Genomic DNA, 16,533 nt, shown 5'->3' with positions numbered 1-16,533 from the left:
CAATAATGCCTTGCACACTGCTACTTCCATATTACTATATTATCATTCTGATTGGCTTCTGGCCGCCCTGTTGTCGTGATACAGCTTTTCTCCAAACGAGAAATCTCATCACGTTTTAATCTCGCAACACCCCTATTATCTATTCATTAATACGTTTGGGGCTTGAACTGAAAAAACATTTGCGTTAGTGAATATCTAAAAGCAGACCAAGTTTAACCCATATGGTTACAAGACAGAGGCATACATATCTGAACAAGTTAAAATGGGATTCTCAAAGTAAATTTACATTTCTGCCAAATGCTGATTTAAAATTGTTTGATATTACAGCTTTCAATACTGTATAAGCCATATATAGCAGTTACTCAAACAGCATACATTTTTTAAAGGCAACAATAAAATGTAGCTGTTTTTTATATGATGTCTCTCACACAATTTAATAGCTGCATCCTAGTAAAAATAACTACCTATCATGAACATAATTCAGGTTGAAAAAAAAAGGATACAACATAATGAACAGCATCCATTCCCTATGAAAACAACATTCTTCCTGAAGGAGCAATTGACTGGCAACACATAAACAATCCCTCTTGAAAAGATTTGTTAAAAAAGTTAAAAACAGCAAAGAAGATTAGTCAAAGAGGTAATAATATTGATGACCATGTGGTTTTATATGAGAAGAAAATAGGAAACGAATATCAAGATAAAGTGAAAGCAAGTACTGAACCAGCGTGAAAAGTACAGTAACACCCTATTTTAAAATATTTCCAATTGAATCATTAACTATAATTATTACACAAATTGGATATGAGAGGAAAGTGTTTAGTGTGAGGTTTTTATGAAATTCAACGTGGGCACCAGAATTCGCTACCAGCTTCTCAAGTCGCCCAGGAATCACTGACTTCACCAGGAACTCTTGTGGGAAGACGCAACTTCTTGTATTCGCCTTTGGAGTTCTTCCAAAGTCTTTGCTTTGGTGCAGTAGACTTGCTCCGTTAACCAACCCCAAAGAAATAAGTCACAGGGCATTAAAGGTGCAGTCCCTCTTCATCTCCAAACTACACTTTTTAAAACCAAAAAATATAAGAACACAACCACCGACTAGCAGATGTTACCAATAGTGGTTTAAAAGAACAGATTGAACAAATAAATGTCTATATTGTCACAATTGTACAGTCTGAGAAGCGACGAATAATTTGGAGTTGTGTGGTTATAATAGTCTATACATTCAATAATATACTGTATAACTCTTCTTCTTCTTCTTCTTCTTCTTCTTAGCTAAAGCTAAACTTTGCCAAATTGCTATTATTAGCTGTCAACAAACATAAAAGTGCATGTGTTTTACATGGGGCGTGGTTTGCAATGGCAGAGCAGGAAGAGGACGGGTTTATAACATTCAAAAATGATCACCACCCAAGCAGTACCTACCCAAGGCACACAACAGCACCTTGAAGGTGGGACTCCTGGCTGACCACAACGACCCATCCTTCTCACAGGGAAGTGGGGAAACTCAAGTACCGCTATTCAAATTCCTCCCAAGCAGTGACAACTGGCCATTAAAGGTTATTAAAGAACAAACAAGAAAATAAAGCATAAAGTGACAATAAATAAATAATTTGTAAGTATTTTAAAATAAGAAGTTACTATTCAATCACCCTGTTTAATGATGTAGAGCAGGGGTGTCAAAAAGTTCGGCCCCGGGGCTTCAGTTCTTTTGGACTGAAGCCAGCCTGCACTTGAAAAGGCTGAGAAGATCGAAGGGGAAGCTTTATCAACTCCCAACCAGTAGATTTCTTGCGTTTTATTTCACACTTCAACCATTCACAGGAGCTTGTCATGTTAGGTTGATAACCTTTGAATCAACGAGGAATTATATCAAATGACTACACAGACTAAACACCGTTGTATCGTGGAAGCAACAATAGTTGTTACATACCAATGGTCAATTTTTTATCATATTTGTATCAAAGATTTGAAAGACGTGCATTTTTAGCATCATAATTGGCATAAGAATTCTCATACTCATTGATGAATACTAGTACAGTCATATAATGTTTATATTTACGAGGGATCGTCTGATCGATAAGCCACCGAACAACATAGGCTGATTTCCGTGGAAAAACACGTGATCGGCATATGCCAATAAATGCCTTTCAATGCCAATCACAAAAGCAGATCACCTCTGGCTAGTATAACTGTAGCCTGCAGCCTTTCGCGATGCCTGTGTGCAGTATAGTGTCTTGCTCTTACGTCTTGGAGAAGCCTGCTGCGGCACTTCCCTTCACATTGCGCAGGCATGCCTAAGCCAAAACAAACATGTCTGCTATGGGGAACTTACCTGTCATTTGTGAGAGTGATATAAAATGAAAAACACGCCACGAAAAATATCTCGCAGGGGTGGCACGTTAAAAAGCTTTAATTTAATACGGCATTTGAAGAACAAACACTTGACAGAGTATGGTGAGTTTGCGAGGCTCGCGGTGCAGCATCAGTCAAACGGCAGCTCACGCAGTCAAGGCTGAACACTCGCCCGTCCGTATGTGTGTGTGACAGTCAGAAGGCTAAGCAAATAAGCCAAAAAATAATTGAATTAATAGGACTAGTTGAGCAGCCTTTCTCAGTGGTGGAAGACACCGGGTTCACCGACTGCTCTTCCACTTGGAGCCCGGCCGTGTGCTACCTGGAAGTCCTGCTAGAGCTCCACCAGACAATGAACTCTCACATCCAAAGTCTCCTTAAAGAAGCTGTCTCATCCTCTGTAAGTTTCACAAGTGATATATGTTCTCTTGAAAAAGTAAGTAAATATATTTGTCTGAATTAAGGTGACTTTATGGTTCCTTTTTTCATATCATATAGCCAATAGTAGGGGTGCAGCCAGGAATTCTGGGCCCCATAAAAAAAAAAAAACACTTGGCCAATAACACTCATTGTAAATAAATTGAAAAATTAGATACAGTTCATCCATGTGATCGGTATCGCCCAATTGCACTCAAGGGTGATAAGTATCGGAATCGGCCGTATAAAACCCTGATCGGAACAGCCCTAATATTAACCAATATATTTTCAAATAAGCCAAATTTGACCGAACAGCTACTTGTGGCCCCCAACTTTTTTTTTATTGGCACGTGGCATATTCTAAAATTAAAATTACACTAAAAGGTACACCAAAAGTAAAATAAAATTACAAGAAAAAAGATGTTATTGTAAATGCTAAACTTATGCTGAAATACTGGACTTACGTACATACACCACAAAGCGAAAAAAGTTTGGAGAAAAACAAAAAGTCTATCGCAACTTGAACTGACTAGATAAGCAGCAAGGATTAAAGTTAGAAGAGAAGAAATAACAAGAGAGAGGTGATATCTCATTTCCACCAAAATCTCATCATCTCATGCCTCAATGCTTCAGAAAATCAGTCATTTCTATAAGCCGTAATGAGTTTCGCAGTGCATGAGAGGCATGGAGTCACACATGTGCTGTTCCTGCACTCATAGACCCAAGCCAAAAAACCCTGCATGTTGTGAGCTGGTGTTTAAAGCATTACTATATCATAATCTTGTAGAAATTATATTTTTTCCTTTACATATAAACAGTATTCTACATCCTGCATGAGTTACTTTAAAAAGTATACTGCAAAAACTACACGCTCATAGAATATGATCACTGATCGTTATAACCTTAACAAAAAAACAAAGCAAATCCAAATACTCACACTGGGGTTCAATCCTTGAGACACTCCTCAACCTGCCTGCTAAAAATCCAGTGAGAAAGCAGAGCTTCCCTTTTATCCACCTCCATCCCCCTCTCTCTCCCCTGCTTCAGCCGCATCCCCCTCCTCCTCCTATGCTAACAATCTCCTCCCTGCCTCCTCTTCCTCCCTCTAATGCAAGAGTGAGATGTGGGTACCTTTCAAATGCTCAGACTGAGTGTACTCAAGGAGCACAAGGTTGATTTGTCTCATAAGGGGACTCTCACTCATAATGCATTTTAAAAGAGAGAAACAGAGAGATGCATGACGTAGCTATAGTCTGCAGTATTGCGTATGTTGCCATGACAACGCATCAAAACTCAAATAAGGGCTTTTAAATGAAACTAACGCCACTGAACCTAACGTGCATGTTTTTGGGATGTAGGAGGACGGAGAACCCACGATTCTAACCCTCAATCTCCTGATTCTGAGGCCAACACGCGAACCACTAGGCCACCATGTTGCCTGTTGTCAAAATTACATTCAAATAGTATTCCGTATTTTAAGCCATTCTGTGTACTTCCACGCCGCTGTTTTTCCTGTGTGAGTCAACTAACCCTTCTTGAAGCAATTGAGGCAAAATGGAGTGCACTCCGTGCTGCAACCACCAGAGACGCTCTTCAGTAGGTCTCAATCTAATTTGTTGTCAAAAGACGTCAACAAAGGGAAGTTGAACTACATCCAAGCAAACGACTTCAATGGCATTGAACCAGGAGTACAGAACACTCAGACAGATTTACAAATATTATTATATATTCTAATTAATTAATAGATGTAATGTACAGTGCGTTTTCATTTCATTGCTTGTTATAAACAGCCAGAAGTCAATAAGAAATAACACAAAACGTTGCATGTGTCCATGTTTTCCATTGTTTTCCTTTGTTTCCATCATCACATTCTTCTTGTTAAATTAATTGGCAGACTGACTGAACTGAACTGTACTGTGCTGCTATGTGGAAACATGGTACAGTATGCACAGTATGCAGTCTCTCTCTGTGGCACACAGCACCCTCTACTGGTCATGCTACTCATCACTAAAGTGTCAGGTGGACGGCGTATCCAGAATTGACTGCAAGGTTAGTTTGCTGTGAGATTCTCCTTCACCTTCCTACATTAAGGAGATCTTTGATCATCCACACAGTGATGAACAAAGCAGAGATGAGTCAAGGGCAACTGGTCTGTGGAGTGTTTCTTGGTAACTAAAAAGAATGAATCTTCTATTAGAATCCCTCTGTCATTTATTAAACGCTCTCCAAGTCTCTGCCTGTTGACATATCATTTGCCTCAACCGTGACCTTTTAGCTTGTGTGTATGTGTAGGAGCTGCATCATTGATCAGGGAACCCCTACACTCCTACTTTTGAGGCTCTTGGTCGGGTTTGGGCTTGTGGCATCCGCTTCATGAGCAAACCACAACTATTTGGCTTGTTGGCTCAGTGTAGTGGACGAGCGATGCAGATTGAGGAGAGAGGGGCTGGTCAATGCGCTACAACAGTCAGCCCTTAACGAGTCGCGTCATTGCAGCTGAAAGATTTTTTTGAAGGTGCACGTCTATGGAGTTACATTTGTGCCTTAACTTTGAGGTAGCGAAGGCAGACTTTGAGCCCTATTAACGTGCAATAATTACTGCACCTCGCTGAAGCGCTCTGTCACCCCCTTCCTCTCTCGCTCGACCTTTTTGCTAGCGAGTCGGCCAGTCGACGGGCAAAGTCCCAAAGATCGAGTAGTAGCTCACAATCGATGGGTTGGGAACCCTTGCTTTAAATACTAAAAAGTAAATTACACCCAAAATTTGATGTTCGATATTACGTTATGGTGAAAACATTGACACTATAACCAACCTGCCATTGTCTCGGCCAACACCCCAGACCCGGATACTGGCAATTGGCTGAGAGTGAAGAACGCTGCGGTCCATTGGGTCCACCAGGTTTAACATATTGTTCTCCAGCAACAGGTACATGTCCTTACCCTAAACACATGAATACACACATTTAGTAAGTATACAGAGCATTTATGTAGATATAAATTCAAAATATAAATATGGATTGGATATACTGCACATACAGCGCAATTGTCATAGTAGCCTGACAACCAGGCTAAAGGGTAGGCCGTGACTCCTAGCATATCTTCTATCAATCATCTTTCCTTGTCATTCGTTAGTGGTGAGTCCCTGTACAGTTACAATTTAAAATATGCTTAGTAAGTGTGTGAGGCACAGTATGAGGCTTAGAGTGTCAAAAAAATAGGCATTTTTATAGGCGCGTCCATTAGTCGTGTTTTTTTTTTGTTGTTATTAGTAGAATCGTGGGGGATCTACTATCTTAAAAAGTACCATCACTCCTCCTCTGCTGTTTGCTACCTTGCCCAACCTTTGAGCCAGTTTTTTCCAGTGGGTCTCTGTATTGCACCTACAGTGTAGCTCACACTGGTGTGTAGGTCTCAGTGACAGAGAGAAAAGCTCTGACTCACTTGGGGAGAAGTCTTTGGTGGCACCACAGGTGGCACCAGGGGTGTCCAAACTTTTTCCAACAAGGGCCACATAGTGAAAAATGCAAGGATCCAAGGGCCACTATTGTATTATATTTTGTAAAGCAAGAAGTTATATGCAGGGTGTCCCAAAAAATTTGACATCATTTCGCAGGCCAATCATTTTGGCAATTCTTGTTGAAATAAACTCAAATTTTCACAGAATGTAAAGAACCAGATCAACATTTATTGTTTTATTTTCAGGTTGAGCCATGCCGTTCACTCCCAAAGAGAAGTCATTTTGCGTCTTGGGATATGATTGCACCCCAAGACTGTGCAGCCGTGTCCCAGGCGGTGCACATATTGAACACTTATGAAATCAGTCCCATAATAAACTTATAATGTTCAACGCCTAAACTGTTCAATTTCATTGAGGTAGACAAAATAATTGCTCTTAAAATGATGTCTAATTTGTTGGGAAAAGCATCTCAGCTTTGTGAAAACGCATATTATTATCAACTTACATAACTCTGCTCTTTTTTTTCACATTTTTGTTGTTTGTTTTTATTTTTACAAATATTTCAACTTCCTTCGTGTAAATTTTGTTCTTGTAATATTATGACTTTATTACCATAATATTTTGACCTTATTCCTATAACTTTTTTCCCAAACAAATTTTCCAAAAATTACAAAATTGATTTGTTTTGTTTGTTTCTCATAGTATTCCAACTTTAAAAAAATATATAGTTTTTTCTTTCATATTTCAACCCTATGCTACAAAAATGACGTTATTTCTTCTCATAATATTACAACGTTATTCTTGTAAAATTACGACTTTTTCTCGTTAGAGTACATACTTTTTTTCTAATATTTAGATTTTATTCGAGTAAAGTTACTGCAGATTATCAAATTTTTGCTGTTTTTTTCAGTTTTCTTGTTAAATTATATTTTTAGAATGTGCCGCAGGCCAATGAAAAAACAGATACAGGTCTCAAATGGCCCCCTCGCCGCACTTTGGACACCCCTGCTCTAGACCCTGAATATAAGACAACACAACAACAAAAAAACAACAACTTATATTTGGGTCAATATGGCAAGAACGTTGACCTTGCTGGATTAGTAACCAGTCAATTAGTCGGCTTCTTGTTCTGAATATAAGAAGTTTGTAGCTTGTGTTGTTAAATGTACTAGACAGGTGTTCCATTACTTGTGTGGGAATACACTAAATAAATGATCACAAAATAAAAAAATAATAAAATAGGGGTGACAAATAGGGGTGTCACAAGATTAAAACATGACAAGATTTCTTGTTAAGACAAAAAATGGCTGGGACGATAATTCATTCATGAATTAATCCTACAGTAAATGAAAATGAACTGGATAATTTTGCCGGCCTTAATATATAATATATAATATATAATATATATGTGCCTGCACGACTGTTTTCCTCGTCTCCCGCCTCCAAAAAGGCAGGAAGAGGATTCACTCTGTCCATTGGTTCCAGCACCTTGTTGCGCGTGTGCATAGAACAACGGCATGAATGGAGTGATCCCTTTTGTCAGTCCTACAGTCCCTATGTATCGATGGGTGGAGGCGACGGCTATCATACATAGTACAGAAAAGTGTAACATAGTAGAAATTAAATTAGTAAATTGCAATATATTGGCATATTTTTTTTAGATATTTCATTGTACTTTTCTTAAAAGTAATGTCAAACTCTTGTCTCGTTCTCGTAGACCCAATCTCGTGTATTGTCTCGTCAACTATTTGTGGATTTTGTGACACTGTGGAATAAAAAATCTTAGTTTTTATTAAACTTAGCATGGACTTGGAGTGGATTACCTTGATTGGACACGAGTAAGGCACGACTTCAAATTAAGCGATACTGCAGCTAAAGTCAGAGAATTTAAAAGCTGTTTCCGCTTCCACAAATCAACTATTGGTGCTCTCTCACCTCGCCCCAGATGCCGACTGTGTCTCGAATGTCGTTCTTGCAGTAGGACAGCTGCCGGATGCAGTTGTTTACAGCCACACTGCTTTTCCCCGGTGCCAAGTCTTCCTCGGCCATCTCCACCCATCCCAGAGAGCGCACTGCAAAACACTGAAAGACACACAAGGGCAAAAAACTTCATCTAAGCAATTACTGACCAATATTGCGTTGAGTACATAATAAGAAGGCAAAAGTAACAGATGTAGCATATGAACTGCGCGCAAGTAAGCACTGTGGTTGACCCAGTTTAAAAAGTAGAGCAATGTGTGTTATTTTTGGAACGCATGGTGCTCTCCACATTTTCTATGCATGGATGTTTGTCACCTCTGTGAGGTTAAGTCTGTTGAGTGTTCATCACATCACTCACACATAACACACACACACACACACGCACGCACACGCACACACACACAATATGTGCATATCGGCTTGAAATGCACATCCACAGTCCATGGAAACAACAGCTACCTTAACTACTTTAGATAAGATAATAATGCCTGAGCTGTAATACAGCACACTCAGTGTTCACTCACTCTGCATGAGGGGTAAGTGAGGCAGTGTTGCACCATAATCAACAGGTAGTGTTTTTCTTTATTTTGAGTATGCATTGTTGGTTATACAGGTTTGTACTTTCGTAATCTTTATAGTGCTTATTATTGAACTAACTCCCTTACTGTGTTTCTGGATGGTTTTCTGATGCTGCAGACTTTAATGTCATAGTGTAGTCAATATTTCAGTGGTCTATGTCTGGTGTAGCTATGACTGACCCCTATCAAATCCACCCGGAAACAAGTGGCAGCCCTAACATCAAAAATGAAAACATTTGATAATTGTGTTGCTCTACGTTGTTTATATTGAATCATGTACTACTTGTTATATGTGTAGTTTATAACATTATTATAGAGAAAAAGGAACTTAAACAAAAACACACCAATTGTAAACTGAATCTTAAGGTGCAAGTAGCTGCACTGCTCCTTCTTATCGCTGAGGGGTGCTGTTGCATAACTCTCTGATTCCTCAACTGCAGACAGCTGCAGGCACCTTATTTTCAAATTATTATTATTATTTTTTTTTTAAAAAAGCCACATTTTGAGGTATTCATTAGATTAGGTTTACCTTTGACTGTGGATCACTATTGGCACTGCTGGAGTCATCTTCTTCCAAAGCCGGACGGTTTCTGAAATGCACATTAAAAACAGATGTGGAATACACAGTAACAACGCTGTTACGAGATTAGCAGTGAGGTATTGCTGTTGCAACCATTAGCTGCATTCTGCCAGAGCAGTCATTACACTAACAGACAACCATTTCCTGATTGGGAGAGCAAATTTCCTGCATTGTCGGAAGTTATTTACCATTGATTAAACATCAGATTGGAAAAACTAAACACAGGCAGATAGAGCGTCAGGTAATTAAGTAGGAAGAGCTACAGAAACTATGACAGTCATATGTTATTTTACCTTAACTTCAGTGACGCGTAGCGCAGTGTTGCACCCTCAAACTCCTTTAAACTGGGGTCAGGGTTCACCGTGGCAGCCTGCAAGTCCTGGTGCATGTAAGCAATATAGTAGTCAGAATGCAGGAAAACAACCAACACACTTAAGACCTTAAAGCCCCTTTCACACATGGAACCTCTAATATTGTGTGGCAAGGTCAGTGGCTTCCATCAGTATGCTTAATTAGAACAACTGCACACATCGACCGCATAGACTAGGAGATGAAGTTAGCACCTACTGTTTGCGGATTTTTATGTTCGTCGGGCTATGTAACATTAGACAAAGGGAGCATATTTTTTATTAGAATGTATCTCTTTAAAATAAATAGAGGACAACCAAGCCTTTGTTTTTTTTTTTTTTTACAAAAAATAAATCAATCATTTGATGTATTGCACAACATTGCAGCTTACAAATAAAGAGAACACAGAGAATATAATTACTTTTGAATCTTGTCTGGAAATAAAATGAAGTGTTTTTGTTTCTATGGTCATGTGCAATAAAAAACAGAGCAAATTCATCACACGCACAGCGCAACAGTGGCAGGCGGTGCATTTGGTACCTGGGCTTCAGTGGGGACTTGACCAGCCAGAATTTTTCTTGGCAGACACTGAGGGCCAGTATTGTTGAAAAAAAAAAATGATAATAACATATATTAACATAAGTTGCCATTTACCCTGACTAGGATTCAAACCACAGTCCCCTGTGCAGAGTGCCAATGTCATTACCCACTACTAATAGTTCCAGCTTGTAGTTGAGCAATGCCGGCTCGCTGTTTTTGTCTTATCTACTTGTTTTTGTCTATTTACGTCAGGGCTGTCCAGCTGTCCTTTGATAGTTATACACTTGTTGTTTTTTACTTTTAATGTGCACTCCTACTCGCTAAATATCAAAACACTGACCTCCTTTGCGTATGAGAGGCGTTATGAAGTGGAGTTGGTCGCCGCACTACCATTATTGATGACGCGAGACACCCACTTAACCAAAGTAAAGAGTGTAAATAGAGGTGCTCTGTGATTAAGGATATAGACAAGTCTGAACATCTACGTTTATTGATTGGACAAATCTTACTACAGGTTCTGCTTGGACATTAATACGGCGGCAGCTGTTCAACTCCGATGGAAAAAAACAGCGACAGATCACTGACGCTGGAAACACCAAGGTAGGTAGCATTGCAAGGTTTCTAGTGTGCATAAAGCACTTAATGTGCGGTTCCAATCCTGCCTCGTGCACTGACACTTGCATATTACATGTATCATCATTCACAGTAGGATGACATACTGTAGTTCAGTCTGATTGGCTTCTGGCTGCCCTGTTCTCCCGAGACAGCTTTTCTCTAAACTGTTCAATCCAGTCCTCATGGGTTGGTTAATGTCAGTCTCAACTGGTGGTTTGGGACCTAAAAGTGTGTTCTGAACCCGTTCTGAGTGGGCCATGGACAGATATCAACAATTGCATCAAATAATTAATATACAGCTGATGTCTGACTTGTTATTTTAGGCATTTGTGTCTCTGTATAGTATATACTAAATGCACAGATATAAGTGAAATAAAATTTTATCATGACTTATATACAGTATTATTATATGTATCTTATAATATTTAATTTGACTTTATGCATTATTTTCATGCATGCCATTGTCATGTTTATAATTTCTTTATTAATGTGCTCCACAATGCACTTTTGCACAAAAAAAAGACTTAGTTTGACTTCAATAAAAGTGGGTCATGACTGAATGACCATGGGAAAATGTGTGTCTCGAGTTAAGAACCCCGGGACTAACGAATAAAGCCCAGATTTTGACCAAAAGTTCCTCCTTCATGTACTACTTGGTGACAACACGAGAGATGAAAACAAAAGCACTGTTTAAAAATTGCTGTGAATTCTGAAGGAAAGATGACTTAAATACATTTGTGATTCTTGCACTCTGTGTTTTTCATCTTGTCAAGTTACACACTGGTATAATGATTTTGAAAGGGCCTTTATTTGTTTCAGTGGATGGTACACCCATTGATTAATTGGACCATGGTGTCCACTAAAATAAACTTTTTTGCACTTGTTTTTCAGTTAAGCTAACTAGGCTCTGAGCCACTTTAATGTAATTCCCTCTTCAAAACGGACATGGATGTATGCATGTGGGAGAGGAGCTGAAAGGACACAAAGCTGTCACAAACCATTAAACACTCATCCCAAGTGCCTAACACAGTGCCCTGGATGGATGGAGCAATGGCATCGGTGCGTTATGTGCAACAGGACATGCTCAGTCATCAAGCAAAGAAAGTTCACATGTAGTATGTGCACACATACTGTAAATTCAGGTCTATGCAGCAGGAAGTGTGAGTGAACCAACAAGAAAGACACAAGTTAAGTGGGTTGCTGTAGCCATGAGATGCTGTGCAACAAGCTTACGACACAATGCTGCACTGGTTGATGTTAAAGCATCGGCCAAACATGCTTTTTGCAGTTAATCGGTAGCATGTAATGCATAATTACTGCACACATTGACAGTTTGGGATGGCGATAGGCTGGCTGGATGCATCATCATACTTGCCTTCCACACCTCACTATCAATCTTTCCGCCAAAATCACTCCACATCTGTCTCTATGAATGTCGTTTAAAAGTGCACATATAGCGGGTCGAGGGGAGAGAGACAGAACAAGGTTAGCCAGCTAGCTCACTGCACACTGGTGTTTGTTACAATGAGGAGCAACTCAAGAATAAAATAAATCTAGCTGCAAAATATTTCTTGCTCCTATTGAACAGTCACCTTCCCGTTAAGAATCTGCAGATTCTTGATTAGTAAAATATACTTGGCAATCAGCAATGACTTTTGGGTCGGTGATGATTTGATTGGTAATTTCTAAAGATCCAAAGGAGAAATAAGGAGAGGAACTCACCTTGTCTTTGTCGTCTTGATACTGGGGGGTACACTCTTGATCAGACATTCCCTGTAACGATGTGGATCGAGGCTGGACAAGGACAAATACAGGCAATAACAAACATACAAATGAGGAGGGACGAGCCTTATTTAATCAATCTATCAATCACATGTTGTGACAGATGCCTGACTTCCTTCTAAATACCGTAATAATTGCCAGTCATTTTAGAAAATTCTATGCTTCTTTGTGGAAACGTTTGGGAAAGGCCCCTTTCGCTTGGATGTTTTTGGTGTGGGGGCATTTGCTTCCTTGCTCTCCCCTATCATACCCATTGGGGAGGGGCAGAGTGACAAAGTGATGCGTGACTCCACAAACAAACGTTATGTGCCTTGTTACACCAAACCGTCAGTCTTGTCTTGTTCATGCTTACGTTGCAGGACATAGCAAGAACTATTGTGTCCAAATGGGTAAAAAGGCTCAATAAAGAAATGGTGCAGCTATAAGTCGACTACCCTCGCTACACCACTGACAATCATGTCCCTATAACGCAGCTTAATAGAGTATAAGCTGTAATAATCAGAATGCAAAAGTGAGAAAAACTGGGCAAAAAACTGCCAAATAAAATGTAAAATGATCTTTGATGTTGATAGTCTTATACAGCGGCGCGTCGAATTTATGACTATGTTCTAATCTCGTGACATCTCCTTTACTACCGAACTACTAGTAAATGTTTAAACACTGTGCTGCTCGCGAGATAGTGAGGAAACGGTAGCTCTTTCTTTGGCATGAGCTAATCACGAGGGAACTCACGGCGTCATCATACTACTCAATATACTGGTACTCAATATAAGTCTGACATCTTAGAATGCTTAAATCATCACACAACAACTTAACACTCAAAGAGTAGCTAAGAAATATACAATAATATCCCAAAATATACAATAATACAAACAATAATATCCCATAATGCATTTCTTCCCGGCAGAGCAGTTCATTGGCCAATGGCCATGGCTGCCAGGCCACCAGAGGGAGCTCATGAGCTCAGCTCCAGAGGGAGCTCATAAGCTGCCATGGAAGCCATTGGCCAATGAACTTCTCTGCTGAGAAGAAATGCATCATGGGCTATTTTTGTATATTGCATATTTGGGATATTATTTTATATTTCTTAGCTTTCTTTAGAGTGTTAAGTTGCTGTGTGATGACTTTAGCCTTCTATCTAAGATGACACGAGTACACAGAGAATGAAGACCGGTAAACACGTGGATGTAAACACTGTGGAACACATACACATCAATGGACGCGCAGTGATACAACGGGAGATAAAGAAACGCCGAGCGATTGTGATTTTTTTCAAGGAAGCATTTTTGTGACGCAAATGTATTACTCGTTTGAACGCATATTGTTTTGAGAAGCCAAATTTTTTACTTAAGTGGCCCCACCAACTAACTGGAACTACGCTCCTCATCACCGAAATCCAATCAGAACTCTGCTCATGGGACGAAGTTAATGCACTACACTGCTGATGGGGATGTCATACAACTTCATGTAAAAAATATCCGAACTATCCCTTTATGATGGTATTGTTTCCCTAAAGAAACAGACATCTCGTCTTAGATTCGGGTCAATATACTTTATTGCTTCAAAAAATGTTTCGAATGTATGATAACGCGAATGGCAAGGATGAAGCATTGAGAAGCAAGCCAGATGGCTACGGTTGGCCCATCTGTCTGCCAACATCACTCTTTGTATCTACGTCAGTGTTTTATCTACAGGCCGCACCTCTACATCAATCTACTTTCCTCTTTGTGTCTATCCATCATTCTGCATGACTGATTGATTGATCACCTCACTCTTCCTCTACGACTCCACAGGATTATTGACAGATCTCTCTGCCTCGCTCACTGCTCGCCTGTCTTGTTAGGACGTTCCTTTTTGTCAGGAATATGGATCGCATCACATGTCATTAAGACAAATTCTCATGCTCTGTTCATTCATGCTTTCTCTCTGAAAACAAGCAAAAAAGGGGTGTGTGTGGTTACTTACAAAGTAGCAGCTGTTGACAAATCCACATGTGGGCAGGGTGTGTTCATGGAGAGGCTCCACAGAGCTGTCAGAGGTAGTGCTGCCTGAGCGAGTGGAGCCTCTGAAGAAGACCTCAGCCTGACATGACTATCCACACAAATACAGCTGTAAGATGTCAGTTAGTGGAGTGGCTGGTTATTTATCAACACTTACTGACCACAACATTAAAATAATTACGATGGACATTGTCAGAGAGGTATAAGTTTGACAATATGTTTACTATTGTGGCTGTGCGGGTGTCCTAATTTTGTCACATCACTGTAACTGACATTTGTGGTGCCCCCTATGAGTTTTGACCAAAATGTTTTGGAAGACATGGTAGCATAAATTCAGTGTAATATCGATATCCTTAACATTTTACAATCATTACACAAATTACCAATCTTGCTCAAATTTTACAGACATGTGCTTATCACTCTAAAGACTCTAAAGGTCTGTACCAAATTACCCAAAAGTTACACCGGTTGTTTTATAGAGCGCTTTGAGCATTGTCCGAAAAATAACAGCACAGGCAAGACAGTATGGGTGCATGTCTTGCAATATTTTCACCCGGAGCGTCCAGGGGCAGTAGAGTTGCACAAACTCATGTGTAAAAATTATCATCAGCACAGCATCAGCAAAACCATAATATGTTTGTGTCTCTCACCTCTTGGTCAGGAGTGGGGGAAGGGCTGAGAGAACCCAGCGACTGTTTACGTGGTGGTTGAGCGCATGTGTGGTCACCCAGCGCCTGGAGCTTTGTCTCTCCGGGGGCTGCAGGGTGGGTGGCAGGCCTCTCCCACTGGGTAGCGCCTGTGGGAATGTGCCAGTAGTAGATACCGGCCATGTCTGTGATCTTCTTCCATCCAGGAGGCAGGTCGGGGTCCGTTTGGAATGATTGTTCATTCCAGATATCTGGAATGAAAGGGGAAGACGTTTGTTAAAAGCAATTTGTGCATGCAAGTGAATCAGTGTACTTTTCAAAATCAATAATCAAATAAGCCCCACTTTAGCACATATTGTTAAAAAAAATCGTCAATGTAAAGGAGACAAGACTTTGGTTTATTTTTATTACAGTGGAGCCTCACATCTCCCAAAAGTCCTTCATACAGTATGTGCTGCTAATAAGAGAAGAAAGGAAACATAAGCAAGATTACTGCTGGAAAATCTTTGCGCTGTAACTTTCTTGTGTAATAAGCGCTGCATTTCTTTCCATTTGTAAAACCTGCCAAAATAAGCGAAAGTGAAATGACATCATTTCAGCCTATGTAGCTAAGACCATCTGCTTTTTTTTTTGGTTGTTGTTTGGTTTTTGGTTTTTTTTGATGGCCAAAAAGTTGTCTTGATTCATCGCAGATGACAGTACTGGCTCTGAATTTACACTGAGATTTAAAGATCCCAATAGCATAAAGACAGCACAGCAACAACACGCAGCAGATGGTTGATTTAATTTATTGGACGGCAACACATTTGTAGGAAAAACATCAGGTATACCAAGATGACAAACACACATATGCGGTGTGGAGATGAAATGCAAACTTTAAATCAATATTACTGCTCTCACTTGTCTTCTCCTCCTGAAAGTAGCAAACAACATTTACACACTCATCGCTGCTTTTATAGCATCTTAATGCGAGTGGTTGAGAAGACGGTAAAATCCTGCAGTACAGTATTGACCCTGTGAGAGAGGTATTCATTTTACAATACTGTGGAACCTCGGTTAACGTGTTTTTCGGTGAACATCAAAAATTTACGTCACAATTTTGTGAACATTTTCCAGTTAGCATACAATATGGCACACGTCTTGCCATATTGTTAGCATCTTTTTGGATGAAAACAGGAACCGAAACATACATGATATCATCAGTGGTTGACTTTCTAAAATGTTCACACAAAAC

The 16,533-nt window shown here is 39.8% G+C and overlaps 1 protein-coding gene across 4 annotated transcripts in view; it reads right to left on the bottom strand.

Annotated features, from left to right (window-relative positions):
* apbb2b (amyloid beta (A4) precursor protein-binding, family B, member 2b) overlaps positions 1-16,533 on the bottom strand; it is a 63,687-nt gene that overhangs the window by 9,442 nt on the left and 37,712 nt on the right. For 2 of the 4 annotated variants that reach the window (XM_054778839.1, XM_054778842.1), the window contains 8 exons: positions 15,303-15,550; positions 14,618-14,743; positions 12,593-12,664; positions 12,246-12,296; positions 9,661-9,746; positions 9,317-9,377; positions 8,165-8,311; positions 5,586-5,713 (listed from right to left, as the gene is read on the bottom strand). In XM_054778839.1, coding sequence (XP_054634814.1) covers positions 5,586-5,713; positions 8,165-8,311; positions 9,317-9,377; positions 9,661-9,746; positions 12,246-12,296; positions 12,593-12,664; positions 14,618-14,743; positions 15,303-15,550 — 919 coding nt within the window. Of the gene's footprint in view, positions 1-3,709; positions 3,739-5,585; positions 5,714-8,164; positions 8,312-9,316; positions 9,378-9,660; positions 9,747-12,245; positions 12,297-12,592; positions 12,665-14,617; positions 14,744-15,302; positions 15,551-16,533 lie in introns of those variants that run through there. The other 2 variants (XM_054778841.1, XM_054778843.1) reach the window with 2 other exon arrangements.

The sequence above is a fragment of the Dunckerocampus dactyliophorus genome, chromosome 6 (assembly GCF_027744805.1).
Source record: "Dunckerocampus dactyliophorus isolate RoL2022-P2 chromosome 6, RoL_Ddac_1.1, whole genome shotgun sequence".
In the NCBI taxonomy this organism is placed as follows: Eukaryota; Metazoa; Chordata; class Actinopteri; order Syngnathiformes; family Syngnathidae; genus Dunckerocampus; species Dunckerocampus dactyliophorus.
This window is presented reverse-complemented; position numbering and strand designations above follow the sequence as displayed.